Source organism: Neofelis nebulosa, chromosome 9 (assembly GCF_028018385.1).
Source record: "Neofelis nebulosa isolate mNeoNeb1 chromosome 9, mNeoNeb1.pri, whole genome shotgun sequence".
In the NCBI taxonomy this organism is placed as follows: domain Eukaryota; kingdom Metazoa; phylum Chordata; class Mammalia; order Carnivora; family Felidae; genus Neofelis; species Neofelis nebulosa.
Window position 1 is genome coordinate 37,424,933 of NC_080790.1, and position 27,151 is coordinate 37,452,083.

General features: G+C 38.8%; 2 protein-coding genes across 5 annotated transcripts in view; one reads left to right on the forward strand and one right to left on the reverse strand.

Annotated features, from left to right (window-relative positions):
- Positions 1–21,926, reverse strand: part of ANAPC1 (anaphase promoting complex subunit 1) — a 94,993-nt gene extending 73,067 nt beyond the window's left edge. For 2 of the 4 annotated variants that reach the window (XM_058683280.1, XM_058683277.1), the window contains exons 1-13: positions 21,665–21,926; positions 19,693–19,929; positions 17,978–18,139; positions 12,488–12,539; positions 12,166–12,266; positions 11,412–11,494; positions 9,982–10,055; positions 7,541–7,686; positions 7,097–7,317; positions 6,190–6,399; positions 3,537–3,632; positions 2,023–2,113; positions 1,851–1,916 (exon numbers count right to left, since the gene is read on the reverse strand). In XM_058683280.1, coding sequence (XP_058539263.1) covers positions 1,851–1,916; positions 2,023–2,113; positions 3,537–3,632; positions 6,190–6,399; positions 7,097–7,317; positions 7,541–7,686; positions 9,982–10,055; positions 11,412–11,494; positions 12,166–12,266; positions 12,488–12,539; positions 17,978–18,139; positions 19,693–19,905 — 1,515 coding nt within the window. In that variant the 5' untranslated portion in view covers positions 19,906–19,929; positions 21,665–21,926. Of the gene's footprint in view, positions 1–1,850; positions 1,917–2,022; positions 2,114–3,536; positions 3,633–6,189; positions 6,400–7,096; positions 7,318–7,540; positions 7,687–9,981; positions 10,056–11,411; positions 11,495–12,165; positions 12,267–12,487; positions 12,540–17,977; positions 18,140–19,692; positions 19,930–20,919; positions 21,038–21,241; positions 21,593–21,664 lie in introns of those variants that run through there. The other 2 variants (XM_058683279.1, XM_058683278.1) reach the window with 2 other exon arrangements.
- An 84-nt stretch (positions 21,927–22,010) lies between these two features.
- The window catches only part of MERTK (MER proto-oncogene, tyrosine kinase), a 152,111-nt gene continuing 146,970 nt past the window's right edge, over positions 22,011–27,151 (forward strand). The window contains exon 1 of the mRNA XM_058683287.1: positions 22,011–22,129. Coding sequence (XP_058539270.1) covers positions 22,096–22,129 — 34 coding nt within the window. The 5' untranslated portion in view covers positions 22,011–22,095. The remainder of the gene's footprint in view (positions 22,130–27,151) is intronic.

Consider the following 27,151-nt stretch of genomic DNA (forward strand, 5'->3'; position numbering starts at 1 on the left):
TAAATAAATAAAAAAAAGACAACTGACAAAAGAAAAAAATACAGGCCCCAGAAATACTGCTCTCCCTGGCCCAAGAATCAGGAAAGAAGTAGCCTAACAAGATCAAAAACTTTTAGACAAACACCATGGGAAAAACTGTGCCCCACCTCTCAACCCCGTCAACAATGGCCAAGAAGGGTACCTAGACTTCCATTCTAACCAGCTGTAACACCATGGGAAACACCAGACAAACACCATGGGAAAAACTGTGCCCCACCTCTCAACCCCATCAACAATGGCCAAGAAGGGTACCTAGACTTCCATTCTAACCAGCTGTAACAAGGCACAAATTTGGAGACAAATTTAAAAAAAGAAGAAGAAAAAATACAAACAGAACTACAGATTCACAAGAATGTAAAGCAGCGTTCAGAACACTCACACACCACTGGAGGCAAGGAGCAAAGGGAGACGTTGTAGACCAGTACAACCGGTACAACTTAAGCCTTGGATGACAATTTGGCACCACATGGCCAAGATGAATACGCATAGACTCAGAAGGTTAAGAGATGTGTGTAAGAATTTTTTTTAAAGTATTATTAGAGGAAACAACCAAAGTAACACAAATACTAGTGCCGGTAAAATGGTAAAAGTTTTGGTAAAACCAAAGGACTACTATGTAACAGTGAATGAGTAAACAGCTACACATTGACATAGATAAACCTAAAAATTATAATAATGTTGAACAAAAGAATGAAGTCATATATGGTATGATTTCCTTTATATAAAAATACCAATTTAAGGAAAACTAAACAACTTACTCCTTAGTGGCATGTAGATAATTGCAAAAAACCTAGTTAATAAAAATAAGGAACTGATTTATTACAAAAGCCAGGATGGTGTCTGTCCAGAGGGAGGCAGGGAACACCCTGCAGACTATAAAGATACTGGCACCATTCTAGTTCTTAACCCGGTAGTGGTTACATGAAGGGTCACTTCATTATTCTTCAAATTATATACACGTATTTAAATTTCATAATTTAAATTTGTGAAATTTATATTATTCTGTATGTAAATGTCACAACTGTTAAAAAATATATATATGGCCAACATATTATACATTTAATGAAACTTTACAAAAACTTTGAGACTTAACAAAGCTACCCATACATCAGTTTCAAAACTACATTCTTTTAACATTTATTCATTTTTTTTTCTTTCAATATATGAAATTTATTGTCAAACTGGTTTCCATACAACACCCAGTGCTCATCCCAAAAGGTGCCCTCCTCAATACCCATCACCCACCCTCCCCTCCGTCCCACCCCCCATCAACCCTTAGTTTGTTCTCAGTTTTTAAGAGTCTCTTATAACATTTATTCATTTTTGAGAGTGAGAGAGACAGAGCATGAGCAGGGGACGGGCAGAGAGAGAGGGAAACACAGAATCCGAAGCGGGCTTCAGGCTCCGAGCTGTCAGCACAGGGCCCGATTCAGGGCTCGAACTCACTGACTGCAAGATCATGACCTGAGCTGAAGTCGGACGCTTAACCGAATGAGCTACCCAGGCGCTCCTCAGAACTACATCCTTTATAAAACTTCAGGTTAACTTTTTTTTTTAATAATCCATCTATACTCATTAAAGGTTCCCCATCTGTGCCAGGTTCATAGCACCAATCCATCTAATGGCAGTGAGTCCCAGGCCTCCAAACTGGAACCAACCTAAACGGGAGACCATGTTTTCAACTCTTAGAAAAATCTTCTGCCAAATCCTACAGCCAGGGGGTAACTCATATTAAAATTAAACAAATTAACATTACAAAATAATAACCAAGGAGGTTGTCGTACAAAAGGATGAAATGCTATATTACTTACCCGAACCACTCCTGTGTACAGCACCAGGTTTCCGCTGCCTTCAAGGACCAGCATGGTATCTATCTTCTGCAAAAAAACAACAAAAAAAAAAAGACAAAAATTTTATTTTCCAATCTGGGCAATTATAAAACATAAAGATTTTCAACTTCTCAAGAAATGTGCCTGCATTTACCTCCACTGGAGCTGCATCCTTCGCGTGTATGTTGGTGATGGAGCCAAAGATGAGCTGAGTTTTATCATTACTCTCTTGAAACTTTACACAGCTAAATATTAAAATAAAAAGAGAAACAAACTACTGATATGTGCAATAAGCTGTACCAAGCTCAAAGGTATTCTAATGACTGGAAAAAGCCAATTTCTAATGGTTACATATTGTATGATTCCATTTATGTAACATTTTCAAATGACAAAATTATAGAGGTGGAGAACAGATTAGTGGTCACCAGGGGTCAGGGACGGGGGTGGGTGGGTATGTTGTATGGGACTATAAAAGAGCAGCATGAGGGACATCTTTAAAGTAATAAAAAAGCTCTGTATTTTCACTATGGTGTTTGCACAAACCAACATGTGGGAAAACTTCATGGAATCATACAAACACACACAAATGAGTACATGTAAAACTGACAAGGTTTACAATAAGGTCTGCGGATTGTACTAATGTCAATTTCCTTGTTTTGATATCGTACTATAGTTATAGAAGAGGTTACCTTTGGCGAATAGAGTGCAGGGTATGCAGGATCCCCCCTACTATTTTACAACTGCCTATGTTTTATAATTATTTCAAAATAAAAAGGTAAATAAGTGGACAAAAGATCTGAATACACATTTTACCTAAGAAGATAAATGAATGGCTAATAAGCACATGAGAAATGCTCAACATCATAAGTCATTAGGGAAATACAAATTAAAAACACTCACACCCACTAGAATGGCTACAAAGAGACTGACAATATCTGATGTTGTCCACAATAAAGAGACTGGGACTCTTATAGATTGTCGGTGGGAATACAAAAGGGCACAGCCTATTTGGAAAGCAGTTTGGCAGTATCTTAAAAAGTTAACATGAATTTACTATTCAACCCAACAATTTCACTCCTTTTTCAAGAAAAAAGAAATCATAGATGTCCACACAAAGATTTCTGCTCCAACGTTCATCGGGGCATAATTCACAATGGTCAAAAAGTGGAAACAAACCAAATGTCCATCAACCAATGAATGGATAAACATAATGTGGTGTATCTACACAAAGGACTACTACACAGCAAGAGGAATAAAGAACTCATACATGTTACAACATGGTAGATCCTAAAAATCATTATGCTAAGTGAAAAAAGTCAGCCACAAAAAAAATACATTTTGTATGATTCTATAAAATCTCCAGAAAAGGCAGATCTACTAGACAGAAAGCCTATAAAGTGGTTATTTGAGGTTGGGAGTGAGCAGACTGCAAATCAAACACAAGGGATATTTTTAAGGGGACAGAAATGTTATAAAACTGGATTACAGTGATGGCTACGTTAGCCCTGTACGTTTACTAAAAATCACTGAACTGTACACTTAAAACATGTTAATTCTTTTGGTATGTAAAATATTTCCGTGAAGCTACTTAAGTCAAAAAAAAAGAAAAGAAGAAAAAGCAGCCCTAAGTTTACTTACACAGAATCAATGGGAAATCTACGCACTTACCGTAACTGGAGCTCGGACTCCACTAAAAAGCACAAGAACTTCTGCCCACATAGGTCAGACGTAATAAACACTTTTGAGGCCTGTGAATTTTTCTCTCTGTAGTAGATATGGTAATAAAGTGACTGTCAACGCTGGTTCCAAAATCTACCATGGTAACTATTAATGAAAATATTCTGCAAGAAATCTTAAAACCACTTGGGCCAAGCAGTTACAGTGAAGACCCAAAAAACACTTCTAAGATTAGAACCTCATGATCTCTAGGATTCTTTTCAGCTCTCTGATTCTGAGTCCATTCCACAGCCTTTTTGGGGAATAAATTATAATAAATTTAATCATTATCAGTGACCTTTTTAATTCCATATTATTAAAGTTATCTACTGCTAAGCAATGCAAACTTGAATTCCTATCCCTTGTAAGGTATAAGGGGTCAGACTTCTTATAACATGACCTCTCCTATCTATCCTTTCTTCCTCTCAGATTAGGCTCTACTTCATCCCTCTTTTTAAAACCATACCTCTAATTCCCAATGATTTCTTTCTGGAGTGGTACAGAAAACCATAATTCTGTAAAATAAGGATCTGCAATATTTTCAATTTGCCAATAGATATTTAAAGACAATGATTTTTAAATGTAGCAAATTTTTATTTGTAAGAAACAAAAACAGAGAAGCTACTTCAACATTGTATTCACAGCCTTACCTTTCTCCAGCTATACCCATTCCCTAACCCCTAAGAAAATGCATTTGCCTTCTGTTTCACAGAGAAGATGCGGCTGTAAGGCTTGAGCCCAATCTCCTGCCCTATGTATCTGATAACCATCCCCATCTTTCATCTCTACCTGCCCACCTCCCTCCAATACCCCCCCCCCCAAAGCCTAATCTCTCCACTTGTGCTCCTTTTTGGTTCCTCGTTCCATTCATCATTTCCTCTCTCCTGTATTTTTTTAATGCTTTCCCTACTTTGGATATATTCCTTACAGCCTACTCTTTCACATTAAGATAAAAATCTTGAAACATGAGGATGGACTGAATATTAAATCATATAAAGGACTTACTGTTAATTGGCTGGGTATAAAAATGGCACTGTGGTTAGGTAAGATGTCCTTACATTTTAGGGATATGCATTTAGTCACGAAGACTAATTTTCTCTAATGTAATTCAGCAACAACAAAATTCTCCCTTGACCCTGACACTCCCTCTTTTGCTTCCTCATCCCCATTCAAAGGCAATCCTTAAAATAATCTGTATGTCAACGTTCACTCCCCCAGTCCATATTTACTTCTCCCACTGCATTCCACTCCACAATCCCTCTCCAAGGGCTCTGGCCAAGGTCACCAGTGAACTCTCTGCCATCCAGGTACCTCCTCTCTGAGCTCATCTCTTAGTGCCACACCTCACCAGCACCTGACAGTACTGGCAGCTTTCTTTCTGAAAGGCTCTCTCTTCTTATTTCCCGTGACAACTCTGCTGCTTCTCCCACCGGCGCTCTCCCACTTTGTCTCTCTGTAGCGGTTTTGTCTCTTTTCTCTTTTCACTTCCAAAAACTTAAGTTTCCAACATTTCAGTCCCTAGCCCTCTGACTCTATACCACCTGATCAACTATTTGGAAGTCTGAGACCCCTTATGAGCATATACTGAGTATTTAAACCTTCTCCTTAGGAAGAGGCCTATACACATGTGCACAGGATTACTGCATGATGCCAGCTTCCAGAACCTCTGCAACTGCAAGCTCATCCACAGGCCCTCCAGGAACCCAACTTCCACACACTCCTTAACTTCCAACCCACCTCCTTGCCTCAGTCATCACTTATAAGCCAACAACTTCCTTCCACATTTATTGCTCTGCTCTTTCCCCTGAGTTTATGACCCACACACAAAGCACCTCCTTAACAGCCCTCATTAAATAGACCATCTGTAAAGGGTAATCTCTCTCTCTCAAGCCGCCCCTTTCTCAGCACTTGCCCTTCCTTCCTACACAAGCAAAGCGAGAGTATTTACACATACCACACACTCATACTTCTGAACTTCTGATCCCCCTGCCTATGTGCCCTTCTTCCCTTTCCCACCCGGCAAATACCTATTCATCTTCCCAAAGCCCTACCAAAGAGTAGGCACTTGCCTCTGTGTCACCATCCTTTAGCTGTCTCTTTTTGAACAGGGACAGTGACCAATTTGCCTGTGAACCCACAGCCAGTAGCACACACACTGGAGTGGGCTGAATTAATAAATAATCAAAGAGAACATAAAAGGAGACCACACAGAACAGAGGTCTGAGTTGTGTTTCCCAAAAACAACAGCTGACACTCAACCAACATAAAGAGAAAACTTTAAAAAAAAAGTGCTATAAAATCCCAGGTTTCTTAATCTACAGAAACATCATTAATCTCTCTAAAACATCAAACACCTCAAATCTGAGAGATTATTACTACTAAGGAAGAAATAGGAAATGATAAAAGAATATTTTTATAATCATTTTAATATCACTAATATCCTCTATTGGAACCGATGTAGCCTTAACATTTATCTCTGTATTTTTATAAATATTAACAACTGATTATATTAAAAAATTAAAAGGAAACTTCAGGCAAAATACCAAGTAATTTCTAAGACTTATATCAACATTTTTCTTTGGATATAAAAATATATACTCCAAACCTTATATTAGTAATCGTTTCTGTCCATAAATGGTCAATACAAAGTTCAGGAACAATTGGCTCTGTTTCTGGTGCAAGGAAGGAGCCATTAGAATTACTATTCGGAGAATGAGAAATACTATGTCTCTTTGGAGACTGATTATGGCTTGAAAGGTTGAACCTCTGCACCCCTGAAAAAGAGTGCACTCCTAAGGCAGGAGAATGAGCACGACTGCAAAATAAACAGAGAGAGGGCATCACAGTTAATAAGGCAGGCTGACAGAACACACTTTCCAATCATACTTTCCAAAACTATGTACCGAGTGCATTCATGGCTTAATCCCAGTCAGAAAAACATTTTTTTAAGGGAATAATTAAATGGTTCACATTAACATATTCTAAAGATTTAAAATTCTTGTTAGAATTCATCCTTTTAAAAACTGAAGCTTGAGTTCATTTTCTGTCTTAGAAAATGAACTGTTTATATTATTCAAAAAAGGTCCAAACTACATTCCTATATATTCAGACATGTACATACCAACAAAACTATGCCCCTCTATTACCAGATAGATATTAACAAAAACAAAAATGCTGATGCAAATTAAGACCAAAAAAATACACACATATATTTATTTGCAACTAATATTCATCAAATTGCTGTCACTCAGTGGAAGAAATGAGGCAACCAATCTGATGACAACAGGCAGCTTCTAAATAGGACTTCTTTTATAAAACTGCCAGGAGACCTAGATGTCTTAGCAAAAGTAAAACAACTGGGATAATAGCTATTTCCCCTAAAAAATACCCCAAGAGTTGTCAACAGAAATTTTAAATCCTTCAAAACATTAAGAGAAAGTTTGAGAAGAAAGTATCTCTTTCTTGGGATATCTTGTTTAAAACAAGGAAACACTTCCACACTTAATTCCCACCTTAGAGCTGCCATGTTGGAAATAGAAGGTGAACGAGAGTGGAGACTGGGTGAGGAGGTCGAGCGACTCTGACTGTGAATGGAGGAGTAATTCTGGAAAGGTGAAGCCACGGGGGAATCTCCTTTGGAGAGGCTTCTGAGGTGTGCTGTGAGGGAGCTACTAGTGGCCACATTCTGTGGGGTTCCCCCCTGTTCAGAGAACTTTAAGACAACATTCTCTTCCTTAAGTCAAAATGATGAGAAGGGGGGGAAAAAAAAGGCAATAATTAGATCAAAAGGGTTATTTCCTGGTGAGAATTCAGGGTAGAAGCCAGTTATTAAAGACACAATATTTTTTTTTCCTAAGAAGCTCAATCCATTTCACAAATGATTCTTCCAAATACATGTGAAAGTTCTCAGTGTTAAAATCCTTTCATATTAACAAGTGACTTGCCTCTATCCTTACCTCTGTTTTGACTCTCCGGAGAGCCCACACAGAATGCAAACTTTGAACAGTGTCATAGGTCATTATAATGGAAGGGTCAGTGTTGAGAAAAACAATTTTCATGGCATGATCTACAACATATTGCACTCTTGATGAGCCAAAAAGACCTTAAAGATAAAACAGAAATGACCAATGAATTTCATAAGACAGTTCTTTATGAAGAAACTTCATGCAACTCCTAAAGAGAAACCAAGCCAATTAAGACACAAAATCCATGATTATAATTATATGTATTTTACATATAATATATATTTATATGTATTTATTACATATAATTATATGTTTTGTATATAATTATATATAATTATATAACCACCCTGAATTTTTAATAAATTCACTTTGGGTATCAACTCCCTCAAAATACATTAAAGATAAGAGTGTTACCAGTTTCAATTCCACATACATGCAATCCAATGATGAAATTTTGTGCCTACTCACCATTAAATCAGCCACAGGTAGAAGGTCTGTGACTACTCAACAGCTGACTGATTTGAAAATTGCAATCAAATATTCTGCCAAGTTTCACTGCTTTACTGTTCTTCTGTATGAAATCTGTCCTTTATAATAACTATTCTAACAGAGTTGAACAGTACACTACTATTTACTGAGTATATATGCAAAAAAAAAAAAAAAAATATATATATATATATATATACACACACACACACTGAGTATATATGCAAAATAAGTTTTTCCTAGTGAGTTTAGCTTTTACTTCTATAGTAGCCTGAATTGATTTCTATAACCTTATTACCCAGCTTCCTCAACACTTCCCTCTCAAAATATTTTTTAAGTTTTAAATAATTATTTTATAAAAATAAGAAGTATTTCATAAAGAAATGAATAAAATCACTCATATTTCACCATCTCAAAATATCTACTATTAACATATTAGGGAGTATTCCTCCTAGTGTTTTCTCCTATATATGTAACAACTTTTTATGCTTTTACAAAATTAGAATCATACTGTATTCAGTTTTATATTCTATTTAACATTATGAGTAATTCCTGATATCATTAAATATTATTCAAGAATATGATCAATAATGGCTTCACACCATTCAGTCACAGGCTCTAACATATTTATTTAGGTTGTAACTGTTACCAATATAATATAGAATTACTAACATGCTTTTCTGTAAAAAAAAAACAAAAAAAACAAAAAACAGAGAATAAATAGCTTAGGCTTTGTGGACCCATACTGATTTCTGTATGTTTTCTTCTACAACCCTTCAAAAACATAAAAACATAAAAACTTTAAAAACATAAAAACATAAGCCTTACAAAAACAAGCTATTGGCTGGATTTAGCCCATGTGTTGTAGTCTGCCAAGCCCTGATACAAAAGATTAAAACTTCAATGAAATTTCATATTGTGTGCTTTGGATAAAGTCCCAAATTGGTCAAAAAATATAAATATTTTGGGGTGCCTGAGTGGCTCAGTCAGTTAAGCATTGACTTCAGCTCAGGTCATGATCTCACGGCTCGTGAGTTCGAGGCCCATGTCAGGCTCCGTGCTGACAGCTCAGAGCCTGGAGCCTCCTTCAGATTTGTGCCTTCCTCTCTCTCTGCCCCTCCCCTGCTTGTGCTCTCTCTGTCTCTCGAAAATGAAAAATGTTTAAAAAAAATTTTTTTAATATACCTATATAAACATTTTTTCAGTTTTCAAGTCCTCATTATTTACAATTACTTATCACACTTGGTCACATTTAAATTATTAAAATAAGCATCTAGAAATACCTGTAAGAAGTATTAAAAGTTCTGCATCTCAGCAAATTATTTCATTATGCACAGAGAAAGTGAATCACTAAAATTATACAGTACATACAGGCTGAAGAAACTACAATTTTTTCCTCAACAACAACAAAAAACTTAAGTTTATCAAAGTATTATTTATTTACTTATTAATTACTGAGGAACAGAGTCCAGAGCCATCTACAGGTAGGTTAGCAAGTATATCAATATTCCTGATTGATTACAGGTCCTATTTTTTTTCTTAACGTTTATTTATTTTTGAGACAGAGAGAGAGCACGAATGGGGGAGGGTCAGAAAGAAAGGGAGACACAGAATCTGAAACAGGCTCCAGGCTCTGAACTGTCAGCACAGAGCCCAACACGAGGCTCGAACCCACAAACATGAGATCATGACCTGTGCCAAAGTCAGACGCTTAACCAACTGAGCCACTCACGTGCCCCATACAGGTCCTATTTTTAATAAAAGAATAACTGTTAAAACATGGTATTCAAGAAGATCTTGCTTTAGTATAAATTTCATAATAAAAATGTTTAAACTATATTATTTCTATAAAACAAGCCCAATTTTCATATAAAGTTCCTTCAATTTCCTATCCCCCAAACTCAAAAAAAAAGCTTATATGAAAGAACTTATAAAAATACACTTACTTCCAGATTTACAAACAAGTGGAGTTATTTCATCTAGTGGATGCAGCATGCTGAACATAGTGGGTAAAGGTTCTCTAGTAATAAACAGATATAAATCAATCACCAACACAAAATGATTCCATTTGTATGCAAATTTTACACTTTGCCTGCAAAAAAGTACCTTCTCCAGATTCCACAAGCAACTAGAAACCTGTTGCCTCAAAAAGCAACCCTCTAAACTTTTCCCAGTATCTTCTATTTCATTCCTAGAAATCCCTCCTCTTATACATGGTAATTCTGGGCATACACACACACATACACACACACACACACACACACACACACAAACACACACACTCCCTCCCTCCCTCCCTTTCTCTCTCTCTCTCTCTCTCTCTCTCTCTCTCTCATGGAAATCAGTACAGCCCAGGGAATATCTCCAAACAACAGTCATCACATTACAGAACAGAGTAATGAATAAGCATAAGGCGCTCTTTTTTTTTTTTTTTAACCTCTCTTAGTGGCAGTGTGTCTTTGACAACTAAGAAAGAAATTTAGTGTCTTATACCAATTTACAAAGAAGTACAAACAAAACAAAAAGGGAAGGAAAACTTCAAGTAAATAAAAGGTGGCATTGTTTTAAGGAGTGACTTTTAAGAAGAGAAAAAAAAAACAGACCTTCTATCTAAACACAGCAAGATTAAAATCTTTAAGCAATTTTTTAAAAACTGTCAATAAACTTTTAAAAAAGGGTTGGGGGGGGGCCTGGGTGGCTCAGTCAGGTAAGCGTCCGACTTCCGCTCAGTTCATAATCATCTCACAGTTGGTGGGTTCAAGCCCCATGTCAGGCTCTGCACCGTAAGGATTAAAGCTGTTAGCACAGAGCTTACTTCAGATCCTCTGTCCATCTCTCTCTCAAAAATACACATTTAAAAATACATACATACAAACATACATGCAAGTGTCCACTACTTGTACCAGGCTATGACAGGTACTGTATGCTCATGCCCTTCAGTAAGCTCAAAATTTATTAGGGAGACAAGGTAAAGATGTTACTGATAAGCACCTACCATTTACTGCACACCTAATATGTACTAAGTCCTATTTCAAAGATTACATACATTAGCTCGTTTAATCTTGCATCAATCCTAAGAGTAAATGATCGTACTTCTGTAACAGGTAAGGAACTAAAGCTAAGTTACTTTGTGTGCCCAAAGTAACACAATGAAAAAATGACAGCGCTAAGAACTGAGTCTTTTTATCTACAGTATGTGGTTGTTTAATTTTACTATGGGGTGAGGTGGATGGGAGGAAGCAGAAATAATTCAGTGCCAAGTCAGAAGTAGAGGTCATGGAAATTATCATCATCCCAAACTTTTAGGTGAAAAATTTTACCTCAAAACATCAAAAAAGCCTGAACAATAATATACTGAACTGAGTAAGCTGAATACCTGGGTGGACCTGGAGGTAACTCATGTGTAGAACTGCTTCGTTCAAACAACAACCCATATTTGGTGGGCCAAACATTTGCAACCTATCAGGTAAAAGGATAGGAAAAAACAGAAGTAAAAGAAACTACTCTTCATAACATGTGCTTAAGAAACTATAGAGCATTAGATTTTCTTCCAATTTAATAAAAGCTTTTCCAAACATGATCATTAACTATACATATGTGTGTATACGTATATATGTGTACATATATATGTGTACACACACACACACACGCACACACACACATATATATATATATATATATATTTTTTTTTTTTTAAGTCCAAGACAAAATCAAATCTAAGCAAGAGCTCAGTCAGAAATCCCTGCCACTGGCTAATACTAGTACCAAAATGACAATGTGATAAAATTTTAACAATAGCACTAGGTATGAAAAAGATGATGAGAAACAGGAAAAAGACTACTATTGCTTATGTGCTTTAATATTCCAAAATGATTTCTTTTTAAAATTTAAACTGAAAAAAATCTCTCAGGAGAAAAAACCCGTAATTCAATTTACTTCATTAAATAATTTATTTTTCGTGCAAAGGATGGAAAAATAGTATATTAAAGCTATTAAAATTTGGTTACTTTAAATTAATAAAAATAACATTCTTGATTACTACAAGATATAAGAACAGCAATACTTCTACAACCAATTAATTCAAGAATATTCTCCAACAAAATACAAAAACAGTGAAACACTCAACTTACCTGGAAAGGTAAAGAAGCTATATAATCCTTTCCTTCTATGCTATGCATGTTAATACATGAGCTTTGCAATATACATATGCATTTTTCTACTTCATCACTACCTGAAAAAAAAGGGTACAACAAGATTTATTCATTAAAAAAAAATCCCAACAATCAGAAACTGCCAATTCCCAACAGCACAAATTCTTTAATGTACCATATAAAAATGCATAGGTTGAACCACTATTATTAGTGACTACATATTTTGAACAACAGCAACAAAAAAAAACAAGCAGAGAAACATTTAGAGTAAGATGAAATGAAATTTCAAAAAGAAACTTACCGTAGGCCTTCTCAGATTTATCCTGTGATATGATGAAGTCACACCACAATGCCTAAAATCAAAACAAAATGCTTACCTGAGAAAACTGTATCTAAATGATAACCTATTCACTAATGGCATCTGACTAATAGCAATGACACCTACATCATACCTGTCCCTCCTCATCAGCTCAATATAATACACCACGGAAACAAAAAAGATGATAAAATTAGACTTAATGATAAATATTATAAGGAAAGACAAACTATGTTTGCAAATAAGTTTTAGGAAAAGAGAAGGGAAGACGAAAATCCAAAAACCTACTGGACAGAAGCCCTGCAGCAAAAGTCAATTCAAATCATGGCCCACCCTCTATTATAGGTGATTACATTAGTAAAGCTTACTATACAAAGCTAAAAGGTTATCATAAGAGTTCAAAATTGCCAAGCTATTTTATAATCTCCAGACTTACATAATGATCTCATCATTCTTAGACTGTCCTAGACTCACTTTAGAAAAAATCTTTAGGGGCGCCTGGGTGGCTCAGTTGGTTATGCGTCCGACTTCAGCTCAGGCATGATCTCATGCTTGTGGGTTCAAGCCCTGTGTCAGGCTCTGTGCCGACAGTTCAGAGACGAGCCTACTTCAGATTCTGTGTCTCCCTCTCTCCGCCCCTGCCCACTCTCATTCTGTCTCTCTCTCAAGAATAAATAATAAACGTTAAAAAAAAAAAAAGAAAAAAGAAAAAAAAGAAAAAATCTTTAGAAAAATTAACATTTTCCTTAAAGGCCCCACTTGTAAAATTCAAACTAGGAAAAGCCATTAGACTTCAACTAGCATGCTTAACAATCACTTATTGAAATTGTTTAACGGCATTTTGTACATTTTTGTAATTGTAGTAAGATATAAATTTACCACTTTAACCATCTGTAAGTGTACAAATTCAGTGGCATTAAACACATTCACAATGTTGTACAACCTCATCACTATCTACTTCTGGAACTTTCTCATCACCCCAATCAGAAACTGTACCCATTAAACACTGACTCCCCATTTCTCCTTCCTCCCTGCCCCTAGTAACCTTTATACTACTTTCTGTCTCTATGAATTTGCCTCTTCTAAGAGCCTCATGAAACTGGAATCACACAGGACTTGTCCTTTTGTGTCTACCTTACCATACTTTCGATGTTTTGCCATGTTGTAGTATCAGAATTTCCTGCATTTTTTGAGGCTGAATAATAATCCTCTGTATGTATACAGCACACATTGCTTATCCATTCATCTATGTTTGGAAACCTGGACTGGTTCTACCTTCCGGCTACTGTAAAGGGCACTGCCATGAATACTGGTATACAAGTACTGGTCTGAGTCCCTGCTTTCAATTCTTTTTAGTTTACTTATTTATTTTGAGAGAGAGAGAATGAATATCCCAAGCAGGGTCTTCACTGTCAGCACAGAATCCAACACAGGGCTCGAACCCATGAACCACGAGATGACCTGAACCGAATCAAGAGTCAGACAAACAACTGAGCCACCCAGGCGCCCCTCCCGGCTTTCAACTCTTTTGAGGATATACCTACAAGTGGAATTCCTAGATCATATGGTAATCCTATATTTACCTTTTGGAGGAACCACCAAACTGTTTTCCACAGTGGTTACTTTCCATTCCCACCAGCAATGCACAGCGTTCCAATTTCTCAACATCCTCACCAACACCTGTTATCTTTGTTTTTTTTTTAATAATCATCATCCTAGTAGGTGTGAAGTGGTATCTCACCGTGGTTTTGATTTGCATTTGCCTGATAACTAATGATGTTGAGTGTCTTTTCATGCGCTTATTGGCCATTTGTAGATCTTTAGAGAAATGTCTACTTAAGTCCTGTGCCCATTTTTTAATTGGACTGCTTGCTCTGCTGTTGTTGAGTTGTAGGGGTTTTTAATGACATTTTAGCAAATACAAGTTCAGAGAAAAGCAGGCACCAGAGCTGCACTCCAATCTGAAATGTCCAAAGTCTGCACTGCACCTCAGTCTCAACTTCCTCTTATGAAACTCTACCCTCCCAGGCTGTAAAACTAGATACTTCAGTCTCCTTTACCCCTAATATCTAAGAAGTCGCTTGCCCCTCTCTACCTATTTCCCTCAGCCTTGTCTCTCGCCTCCATCTCCCCATTGTCTTCAGGCGCCGATCTCTTTCGCCTGAACCACCACCAAACAGTATTCCAGGCAACAGTCTCTCCAGTCAGTCCTATATGCTCCCACCAAACTAATCACTTCTCAAAATACAAAACTGATCATGTACTTTCCATTTGCAACGTAGGGGATAAGCTGCCTTCTGCATACAGTTTAAAATACAAATTCCTTGGTTCACATACGAGTGTAAGTTCGGATCTATCCAATACCTGCCAGCATCTACCCATAGCCACACCCTGCATACAGCCATTCTGAACTTAGACAAAGTCATGTTTTTCCATCACTCTCTTTACACTGAACACCTGTCTCACCTAAATCTAAGTTACTAATAGTTTGCCACATCTGTTTATATACATACATTTGCGTTCACGTGGGATTGAGGGGACACTATTTGAATTACACATCATGACACTTTACCCCTAAACACTTCATCATGCACTTCCTATAAATAAACATGGTTTCCTATATAGCCACAAAACCATTATCCTGCCTAAGAAAAAAATGATTTTTGAACATCACTTAATATCCATTCCATTTGCAACTTTTTCAAATTTTCAAATTTTCCCGAAACTGTCTTTTTTAGCTCATTTTCTAGAACCAGGATTCAAAGTTCACTTAACAAGTTTCAAAAAATATTGCATTTGGCGATGCCCCTTTAGTCTCCTTTTAATCTAGACAGGTCTCCACCTTCTTTTCTTTCTCCCTGACTTTCTAAAGAGACCAGAATCTAGACTGTGCCCCCAATTGTTTTCTCATGGTGTTTTTTCTTTAAATTTTCTATTATGGGAAATTTTAAACATATATCAAGTAAACAGAGTAACATAAGTCCCATCAGCCAGCTTCAATAATTACCAATCTTTGGCCATTCTTGTTTCATGTACACCTCCAACCCACTTCTCATCTCATGATAGTTTACAAATTGATCCTCTAGTCCCCATTATTTCCTATAATTGAAAATTAGGTCTAGATATTCAAGTTAAGTATTTGAGAAGAAAAGGTAGTAGGTTGACATCACCATACCTCGTGCTGCATTACAGCTGGAGGCGCATATCACTCCTTTGTCCCACTATCATTGATGATAAAGTCAATCAATCTGGTTGAGGTGGAGAATAACAGATACCTCCAAAGTAGAGACACAGTGTCCCTCCACATTACAAACAATCCAGAGGGCAACACTTTGGTGCCATGGTCATCCTTTTACCCAAAAGTGTTAGTGTCCATTTACAATCTTTGTCTGAATCAGTTATTACCTTGGATGCTAAAAAATGGTGATTTTCGGATGAATGGATAAAGAAGAGGTGGTGTGTGTGTATATATATATATATATATATATACATATATATACATACAACGGAGTATTACTTGGCAATCAAAAAGAATGATTTGCAACTACGTGGATGGAACTGGAGGGTAATATGCTAAACGAAATTAGTCAGAGAAAGACAAATATCATATGACTTCCTTCATATGAGGACTTTAAGAGACAAAACAGATGAACATAAGGGAAGGGAAACAAAAATAATATAAAAACAGGGAGGGGGACAAAACAGAAGAGACTCTTAAATATGGAGAACAAACAGAGGGTTACTGGAGGAGGTGTGGGAAGGGGGATGGGCTAAATGGGTAAGGGGCATTAAGGAATCTACTCCCGAAATCATTGTTGCACTATATGCTAACTAATTGGGATGTCAATTAAAAGAAAAGAAAAAAAAGAGTAGACCCATGTTCCAAGTGTGATCAGGCCAGCCAATATCAATGGATTTGTTTGCTGCTTTTATGTCTGTCCAGCAAAGGCCACAGTTCATAGCGACATGCAGTCAACTGAAACTTTTTCAGAGAATTTCTATGTGAGAAACTATTAAAGGCCATCTTCTCCAATTTGAATTAATTCAATTAATTCTTTGAATTCAAAACAGGATCTCTACAGCTATAACAATCTCTGATTCAGCTTCCGACCTTTCTATTAATCCTAACCATATCTAAGCCTTATTTCATTCGTTTTAGTCTATATCCAAGTCTGTCAAACTCATTTTGAATCTTGATTCTGTCCAGGAATATATTCAGGTTTTTTTTTTTCCATTTATTTCCTTCCCATATTGATAAGTAAGCCTTCTCTATCTTTACCTACCTCTGAAAACCATCTTTGAGGGTAAGGACTAGAAAACGTCTTAAGGTTGGGGTGCCTGTATGGCTCAGTTGGTTGAGCGTCCGACTTCGGCCCAGGTCATGATCTCACAGTTTGTGAGTTCGAGCCCCACGTCGGGCTCTGTGCTGACAGCCTGGAGCCTGCTTCAGATTCTGTGTCTCCCTCTCTCTCTGCCCCTCCCCCACTCATGCTCTGTCTCTCTTTCTCTGTCAAAAATAAACATTAAAAAAATTGTTTAAAAAAAAAAAAAAAGAAAACATCTTAAGGCATTAAGGAATCTACTCCTGAAATCATTGTTCCACTATATGCTAACTAACTTGGATATAAATTAAAAAACAAATTAAATAAATTCTTATTTTAAAAAAATGGGGATTTTCTAATTCTACCACTCCCTTATTTATTCACTGGTCTACTATAAATATGGGTTTTCCTTCATTAATTGGAGATGAATTGCATGTCTTCCAAAAAGGCAGGGCAAATGTTTAATTCTTTCCTTTTAATTACCAATTTCAGAATAGAATTAGTTTTAATAGCCAACTACAATGATAGCAAACTAGGGATTTCCTTTCCCTTACTCTTTTAGTATTACTATGAACCCAATCTTTTTTATTCGATATTCTGCAATCATAGTGATCATGTGTTAAAATATTTTTGTACCCTGAATGTCTTATAAGTTTTTACTTACAATAAATCAAATTAATCAAGGACAATGTTTAAAGATTATCCTTAAACCGACAAAAGATAGCATAAAAAAGGTGATGATATAGAAAACAAATGAAATTTTATTTTCCTATCATCTTCACTACATGTTAAAATATACATCCAGTTGCTGGGATCGTTATATGTTTTTATCATTTCTGTTAAATTAAAAAAAAATTTTTTTTTAATGTTTATTTATTTTTGAGAGACAGAGAGAGACAGCATGAGCAGGGGAGGGGCAGAGAGAGAGGGAGACATAGAACATGAAGCAGGTTCCAGGCTCTGGGCTGTCAGCACAGAGCCCAACGTGGGGCTCGAACTCACGAACCGTGAGATCATGACCTAAGCTGAAGTTGGACGCTTAACCGACTGAGCCACCCAGGCACCCCATCATTTCTGTTACATTTTAATACAAAAGTTTGTTGTATTTAAGTGTTAAGTAATCAACCAAATGCTAAAATTCAAATCAACTCACCTGCTGAACAGGACTGTCAACTGTAAATGCTTTATAAACAGCTAATGCCTGGCTTTTACTTCCTTTGCTCCAGATCACCATATTTCCAGCCACGTAGAGTTCCTCATCATAATCCACTTCTTCTCCAATTTCGCTGACACCTTTCCTTAACTGCCAGCTTTCCTTAAAAATTAATACATGTAAGACAGGTTAATAAAGTACTTTCTCAATTGTATGGGACAAGACATTAAATCAAACGGTCATCCAAATATAAGTCTCTTACTCTCTCTCTGGAGTAAGACACAATCCAAACCCAGCTCTTAGAAGGTTTGATGCCACCGATTAACATAGTGGGTGTGTAAATCTTACAGGATTTTATGAATAAGAATTTACTCAAAAATTCTATTAACTGCCTTATACTAATATATTATTCTGCCAAAAATATTACACCTTATCAACAAACCTTATACCTTATCTATAGATCCAAAAATGAAACCGACATACTCAGGACACAAAAAAGGTATATTAAGCATATACGGGGGTGATGCAAGGGAGCAGTGAAGTACACGTGGGAATCACTGGTGGAGTTTATACACAATGCTTATTTCCCAGTTTCACAACAACATATACACTCACCTTCTTCCCCTTGTCCTACCCATCAAAATGAATGGGAGCGAGAAAGGTTTAGATTTCTAACTACATAAGCCTCCCCTCCCTGAGATTTTGTTATGCCAAAGGGATAAGGAAATGGAAGGCAGGAAAGACTGATTTTCTGACACACACTTGTATCTCACTCCCCTATTTAAGAATTACTACACTATCTATTTGTATGGCATTTGTTTCCTCCTCTAGAAACGTTCAGGTTTTGGGGTGCCTGGGTGGCTCAGTGAGTTGAGCGTCCAACCCTGGATTTCGCCTCAGGTTGTGATCCCAGGGTCATGGGATCTAGCCCCGTGTCAGGCTCCACACTGAACATGGAGCCTGCTTAAGATTCTCTCCCACTCTCCCTCTGCCCCTCTCCCCAAGTGCACACTCTCTCGCTCACTCTCTCTCAAATTTAATTTAATTTAATTTAATTTAATTTAATTTAATTTAATTTAATTTAATTTAAAAAAAAGAAGAAACACCCAGGTCTTTTGTGGCAGGGACCATTTCTAACTCTACCATCTACTCATCAAATAACATGAAATCTGGTCTGCACATACTAAGCTAAGAGAAAGAGGTTCAAAATAGACCATAATCAAGCCTGGTGGCTCAGTCGGTTGAGCATCCAACTCTTGATTTCAGCTCAGGTCATGATCTCATGGTTTGTGAGTTCGAGCCCTGCATTGAGCATCAGGCTCCGCACAGCACAGGATTTCCACTTGGGATTCTTTCTCTCTCTCTCTCTCTCTTTCTCTCCCTCTCCTCTGCCACCCCCACCCCCACCCCCACCCCACTGGCAGGCACACTCACCCAAAATAAATAAATAAACTTTATAAAAAATAAAAACAAAATAGACCATAACCATACTACTGAATTTGACTTCCATTATGAAATCATGAGTTATACGTGTCTAAACAGCTATGACACCATAATACAATAATGTAATTATTCTAGCTTTTACTGTAATTACCAAATCTGAATCTCTACCCCCCAAGTAGCATTACATTCCTCAGCTGCATCTGAGTAACCTTAAATTATAAATAGATCACATCACTCTAATTTCAAAAATATAATGGGAAACTTAATGGAACCTTCTGTTTCTCGTGGATTGTAACCTCCTGAAGGGATCCCACCAAGCCAGCAGCACCATCAGAAGACCATAACTCAGAGGCTGGCTGCAGCTGGCGAAGCTGAAGGTTCAAAGCATTAGGGTGGTGCTTGCAGTGGTCTCGACCAAAAGGAACAAATTCCTGCAAATCCCCGGCTGCAATCATTGTTGCCCTTTCTTCATAGAAGTTCGACATGGGTTCCAAATATCAACATTATTTCTGCATGAATTCAAACACATTCTGGTCAGTTTCTAGAGTCAAAACCAGAATATAAAGATCATAAAAGTAAACAAAAGAGTCATTAATCCTATCATATAGATGTACGTGTAATCATAATATCAAAGGGCGTTCCAGATTCCATGAAAGGCATACCTAAAGGATCACTGGCATATTGGAATGAAACAAACAAAAACACGTTACCTCTAACTCATCAGAAGTTGAAATACGGCTTTTAGCAGACCAGTCCACAAAAGACCTAACAAACTATCAAATCGAATGTCATCAGCAGTTTTGACATGCCAATTCACTTAAACATATAACTACAACCAATTCCAATTTTTGGTGAAACCAGAACCAAGGCATGAATAACCCTGGCCATGAAAAAGTCATGCTTATAGCAAATTTAAGAGTGCTAGCTTTTAATTAACACAATCTATTACAGTACAGCTCATTACTGCAAAGACGTAGATGAGCTCTAGATGGAAAAACGCTCCTTTACCTCCAAAACACTGCTACATACAGTAATTGACAACTAATAAAATTCCAATATTCTATAAGGTGGTATATCTGGTGGATGCCAGTTCTGTCTCTGAGACAACACCTACATTAGAAATAGGTTTTGCAGCATCACATTTAAACTGCAATCCTTGAGCACAGAAATCAGAACAAACATATAGATAACCTTTAGCGTCTGAAAACCACTACAGATAACCTTTAGCGTCTGAAAAACACTCACAATTAAGAATGCAATTAAATTTGACACAGATTTCTCATCTGAGGTTTTTTTGGCATCAGTAGTTTTCATTGCTGCACTATCTCAAAGCCTCTGTAGTTTCTATGCAGCAGAGTTGCAAAGCTATTTTGCTGTGAATCAACATTCCTTAGATAACTGTATGTCACAATCGTGGCACTTATTTCCTCCTGCTGAAATTCAGAATTGAGAACACTTGAACTTAGGACATAACTAATAGCGTGCCTTACAAAACTTACAAGAAAACAACAAAACTCAGCTGGTCTTCCTATTTCCTAGTCAACAGGATGGCCAGCATTAACCTTGTGACTTTGTCCAACTTCAGTTGTGCAATTTCAAAATGTTATTCTATCAAATCTTCAAGAAAATTACATTATTACAGAATTAATTTAACAGTACAATATCTTTTTGTACGATTAGAACATCTTTAATACTTTTAAAGTACCCCAAATTTTTACGTTTACTCATTAGAGCAACAAAGAAAGCTACAAATACAAGTACTATGTTACATTAATAAGATAAATCAAGATATGAACATTGGTTACTAGGAACAAAAACTACCCTGCCAAAGGTAACCACAAAACTGCCTTAAGAGGAGACCCAAATGCACAGGAAACGCATCTCGGGTAGAGTCTCCGCAAAAAGGCAACGCTTCCTCGGCCTCCTTAGGGTTAGGTGAAACCAAAAAGCTAAGCCCCTGGGCCTCAGAAAATTCTGTCCGAGAAGCAAGGAGCCGTAGAGAAGCTGAGGCCCACATGGGACACCGCGTCCAGCTCAGGAAGGAAGTCAACGAGGAGTGGAGCGGGGAGGTGCACCCCGGAAAGCCCAGCCCGCAGGCCGAGGACCCCTTGGCGCAAACGGGCGCCTAGGGCCTGCCCCTGGACTCCCAGCCCTCCGGTCACCGGATGCAGGTCAACCTCGGGGCGGGTGCGAGGTCGTAAGACATGTGGTGAATCACCGGACGCTGCGGGCCCGAGCCCGCACCTGTGTAACTCGGGACGCGTCAGGCGCGGCGAGCCCCGGCTGCTCCCCGGAGGCGCGGGGGCCGAGGGGGCCCGAGGGCAGCGGTGGGGTCGGTCACGGTGACTCCTCGGCCGCTGCCACTTCTCATTCCCTCTCCCTCCCCTATTCCGGAGGAAGAATGGGCAGCAGCTACGGACGCGACTGCGAACGACAAGCAGGCGTGCAGGGAAGCCACTCAGGCGAGATGTTCAAATGGACGCTTCCATCTTTGCTTTCCCGTCCTGCCTCGCGCAGGGGCGGGGCGGGTGGGGCGTCGCGGGAGACGCGCGGCGGGACTTTGGTCCTAGCGCCTGCGCAGTTGCAGGAAGAAAGGAGTTGTGTTTTTCAACCTCTCTTGGGAGCGCGGCGAAGGTGTCGAAACCCTCGGCGCCTTTGCCGGAACCTGTACCGTGATGGGCCCCCTCCTGGCGTCCAGATCTTCTCCAGGTTATGTCATTAGAAGCTTGAACTGCTCTTAACTCTGAATTAGGAAATATTCTGGCCAGTTTCACTCCAATCTCCAGACCCCCAAATGGGAGGTATTGTACTCCAGGCTTGGGGCAGAAAGGGAGGGACATGCGGATTTTCTCTCTTTGCCAGTTCACTTTAACTTTTTGGGGTCTGGACCCTTTAAAAAGTTGATGAACGCTATGGAGGCCCCGACAAAAACGTAGCGTGCAATTTCTGAGCTTCACAGACACTTCTATGCGATTCATAGACCCAGATTAAGAACCCTAGTTTTTATACCCCCGCCCCCCGTGTGGATTCAACTGTACAATACCACACTTACAGAAACTAGAAAACTTTCTTGAGCTCTGATCTCCCATTGCATGATATCTCTAGGTTAAAAGTATTGATAGGCGTCCTATTGCCTAAAAAATAGTTCAAGTTCTTTATCCAGAAATGTAAAGTTGGCTGAAACTTTATGTACACTAGGGTTTCCCCAAACACACTTTGCACTTCGTGGTCTGGTATCTCGTCTTTTTATTTAGAATGTTAGCCTTCAGGGTTTGGCTCAAATGCCTTTTCTCAGAAGCCTTCACTCCAACAGGAAAGCGGCTACTGAGGACTGAATGTTTGTCCTGCCAAAATTCGTACGTTCAAACCTAATGCCCCATGTGATGGCATTAGGAAATGAGACCTTTAGGAGGTGCCTAGATCATAAGGATGGAGCCCTCATGAATGGGATTAGTGTACTTTTTTTTTTAATTTTTTTTAATGTTTATTTATTTTTGAGAAAGAGAGCACAAGTGGGGGAGGGAGAGAGAGAGAGAGGGAGACACAGAATCCAAAGCAGGCTCCAGACTCTGAGCTGTCAGCACAGAGCCTGACGCGGGGCTCAAACTCACAAACCATGAGATCATGACCTGAGCTGAAAAAAGGCACCCCAGTGTGCTTTTTTATGAGACTTCACAGAACTCCCTGTCTCCTGCCACCCACCAAGCGAAGTCACAGTAAAAGACAGCTATCAATGAAACAGACAGCAGGTGTCACCAGACACTCAATCTACCAGTGCCCTGATCTCAGACATCCCAGACTCCAGAACTGTGAGAAATAAATGTTTGCTGTTTGTAAAGCCAGGCAGTTTATGGTATTTTGGTTATGGCAGCCCAAATGGACTCAGACAGAGACTCTCTTAGAAGTTTGAGGAGGTCTGCCTTTCACTGTAGTCATTTACTTGAAAACAAAATATCCCCAGACTTCCCTGGCCTGATACAGGGATCAGATTTTGATCAAGGCAAATTGGTCAGTAGGAACGAGGCAGGAAGGAGCCACACAAATAAATTCCCTTTTCCTCTCCCTCAAACAACTGTAAGGAATGGTTTCTCTGCATCACCTGTCAAGACATGTCTGTGGCTGAGTGGGCCACCTGCCAAGCAGACTACTGATGTGTAGGCAGCCCGTTGTGAAGCAGCATCCATGCAGGACTTCTTAGCCTTCCCTGCTCCTTCCCTTCATTCTCTCCAGCTTGGAGGGAAGCATCAGCACTCATCACCCTTGCCTCTGGCTCTATCTTTTAGGGAACACAAGCAGCACAATCCATAAAAGAGTTTCTCCTGCTGCTAATGATCCAATCTGTAAACCAAGTCACTGAAAGCATTCACTCAGCTCTCCCTCCTGGGTGTTCCCTTGTTGCTCGCAAATTCTCAAGATGTTTCTCTGTGGCCTCAGCGGATGTCCTCTGTGAGGACACCAAGGTCAATGTGGACATTTCCCCTCCAGTACTCCCAAAGACCATCCTTCCTCAGGTGCACCCCTGCAGCACTCCAGTGTCAATGACAGCATGGCTTGGACTCATGGTCTGACAAAGTCTCCTAAGACAGGAAATCTAGCTTCTGCCATTAACCTCTGCTCATAGGGGTCCAAACCACAAATCCAGGAGTTTTAGAAAATGGTCATCTGTTACCTCCATCATCCCATTTTCTTCTAGCGTTTGAGGCATCCACTTGGCTCAGAACACAGAGCCCTGGTGTAGACTCCTACAGGCAACCAACTCACCACACTTCTGTCATGTCCTCCAAATGAACATGGATTATCTATAGGGCTCCTGAGATTGCATTTTGGATACAGATACAGATGTATCCAGTATTATAAAGTAGACCTCTTCTGTTGGTGTACTTACCCAGTAATTAGCAAAATTCCCCATATATAATTGGCATGCCAAAAAAATTGAATAAAATCCCCATTTCTCACTTTTAATCTATTTGTGACACACAAAAAAATGCAAGTCTCTGCATTAGTAGCTATTGCTACATAATAATATTACCACAAAATGTATGGGTTAAAATAACATGTATTTATTATGTCACAATTTCTATGAGTCGGGCGTCCAGGCCTAGATGGGTCTTCCACTTGGGGTCTAACAAGGCTGCAATAAAGGTGTTGCTTGGAGTATGGTCTCATCCAAGGCTCTACTGGGGAAAGCTTTGCTTCTAGGCTCACTCAGAATTCAGTTTCTTGTAGTTCTAGGACTAATGGCTTCAGCATTTTGCTGGCTGTCAGCAAGAGGCTGTCCTCAGCAACTAGAAGCCACCCACAATCCCTGTGGTATTCCCCAATATCATCAAAGCATGCAAGCCAAGAAGGCAATAGCATTTACTAGCAAGAAATCACAACCTTAGTCTAGTCACAAAAGTGACATCTAATCGCCTTTGAGGGTTAAAAGGAATCACACTCAGGGCTGGGGAAGGATTACATAAGGAAGCAGGGATCACTGGGAGCCTTCTCAGAAGCAGCCCACTACAGTCTCCAATATCTATCTGGTAAGTATAAGGCTTTAGACTACCCATTTTGGCGGAGAATGAAATGTATGCCAGGTTCTCCCTCTCTTCTGAGCCCTTACAGCAGCCCCCTCTCTGCCCTTCCTTTCTGGGCCTGCACAGGGCCCTATATGTGCCTCTCTACCAGACCCACCCTGGGCCCACAGCTGACTCTGTCTCACCCTGTAGTTCTCCACAACCTCATAGTCTCAGAACCCACAGAAGGACTTTGGTTAAAGCCAAGTTTTCTGTGTTTTAACTATTGCAGAGGAGACACAGGAAAAACAAGCTGCTTCTCAGACACCTGAAATCATACTTGATTTTTATACAGGTGAAGAAGAAGGACCCAGAAGGTCAGGGGACAGTTAACCAGTTCATTTACATGGTTAAGTGAATAACAAGAGGTATAATTAATGAGCTATCACGTAATATTTTCTGAATGTATTCAATTTTCCAATACATGGTTCACAAACTTGAAGATAATCCAAGCATAGGGGTTAGGATTTATATTTGAAGTAGGGTAACCAATCATCCCAATTTTCCCAGAACTGGGGTTTCCCAGATACAAGACTCAGTTTTAAAACCAGACAGCCCATGCCAACCGAGACTACTGGTCAACCTAATTTGAAATGACAAAAGGCAGGCTTTATACACATGTATATACCTTACCTTCTGGGTAAGGGGACAATTCAGGGAAATGAACCCCTCAGCACATAAAACACAATGTCTTCTCCATTTCAAACGTATGGCTAGCCTGGCTGGTCCAACTTAAGTCTCACAATGTAGTATGTCCCATCTTAAAGAGAAAGTTCTTATTTCTGATCTAAAATTTTTCTCTATCAAACGGAATGTTTACAATATTTTGATTTCACAATTTAAATGCAACCTTTTCAAAAAATAACCCATGTTCCCCAAGCAAAACACAACAATTTTAGAGAACTGTAATTAGAGATTAAGTTGAGAGTAGGCAGGGACACTGGGATGGCTCAGTTGATTAAGCGTCTGACTTCAGCTCAGCTCATGGTCTCGTGGTTCATGGGTTCGAGCCCCATGTCAGGCTCTGCTGACAGTATCAGGCTCTGCGCTGACAGCTCAGAGCCTGCTTTAGATTCTGTGTCTCCCTCTCTCTCTTCCCCTTCTCCACTCACACTCTCTCTCTCTCTTAAAGATAAATAAACATTTAAAAAAATTGAGAGTAGGTGGCATGTGGAAACTAAATTGTAAAAGATTGGGTTAGACCATCTTTTTTTTTTTTTTTCAAAGGCAATTCAGGGTAGTTTGATTAGTACATTTTATATCAAGCCCTTCCTTCCCAATTTTGATTTTAACCAGCAAAACTTTCCTATTTTAAGCCTCTGGGTCTTATAATTGCTAAATTAGTAGGCCACAAACCTTGAAATGATGACAGTAATAAATTTCCTCATAGTACAGTGAATATGTTATTGTGTGGTACTGAATGGGGACCTAAAATACAAATAGCACCAAGCTATCTGTGGATGGGATGACGGCCCCAGTAACGTAACAAGCAACAATTAAGGTAGTGTTTTCTAAAATCCCTCCACGATTGGGGCGCCTGGGTGGCTCAGTCGGTTGAGCGTCCGACTTCGGCTCAGGTCGTGATTCACAGTCCGTGAGTTCGAGCCCCGCGTCAGGCTCTGTGCTGAGTGCTCAGAGCCTGGAGCCTGTTTCAGATTCTGTGTCTCCCTTTCTCTCTGACCCTCCCCCGTTCATGCTCTGTCTCTCTCTGTCTCAAAAATAAATAAACGTTAAAAAAAATTTTTTTTAAATAAAAAATAAAATAAAATAAAATCCCTCCACGATAAAGGTATTCTTAGCCATTGTTCATGCCTAATTGATCTCACGTATGGAGAATTTACCAAGTGAGGGTGAGTAGTTGAGATTAGTAAAGAAGGAATGACACCATATGCTGAGAATGAAGAACTACAAGGCTTGAATTCTCACTTGCCTCCTTAATAGGTTCAGGGGTAATTTTGTATAGTATTTACATTTGCACCTCTGGAAAAAAATATATATATATGTATGTATGTATATGTGTACGTATATACATACATATACATATATATGCTTTTCGATTTCCACAGGCAAATGTGTGTTCTGCATCATTCTCTGTAACTTTTTTGTCTTTTTTTTTTTTAATGTTTATTTTATTTTTGAGAGAGCGGGGGAAGGGGCACAGAGAAAGGGGACA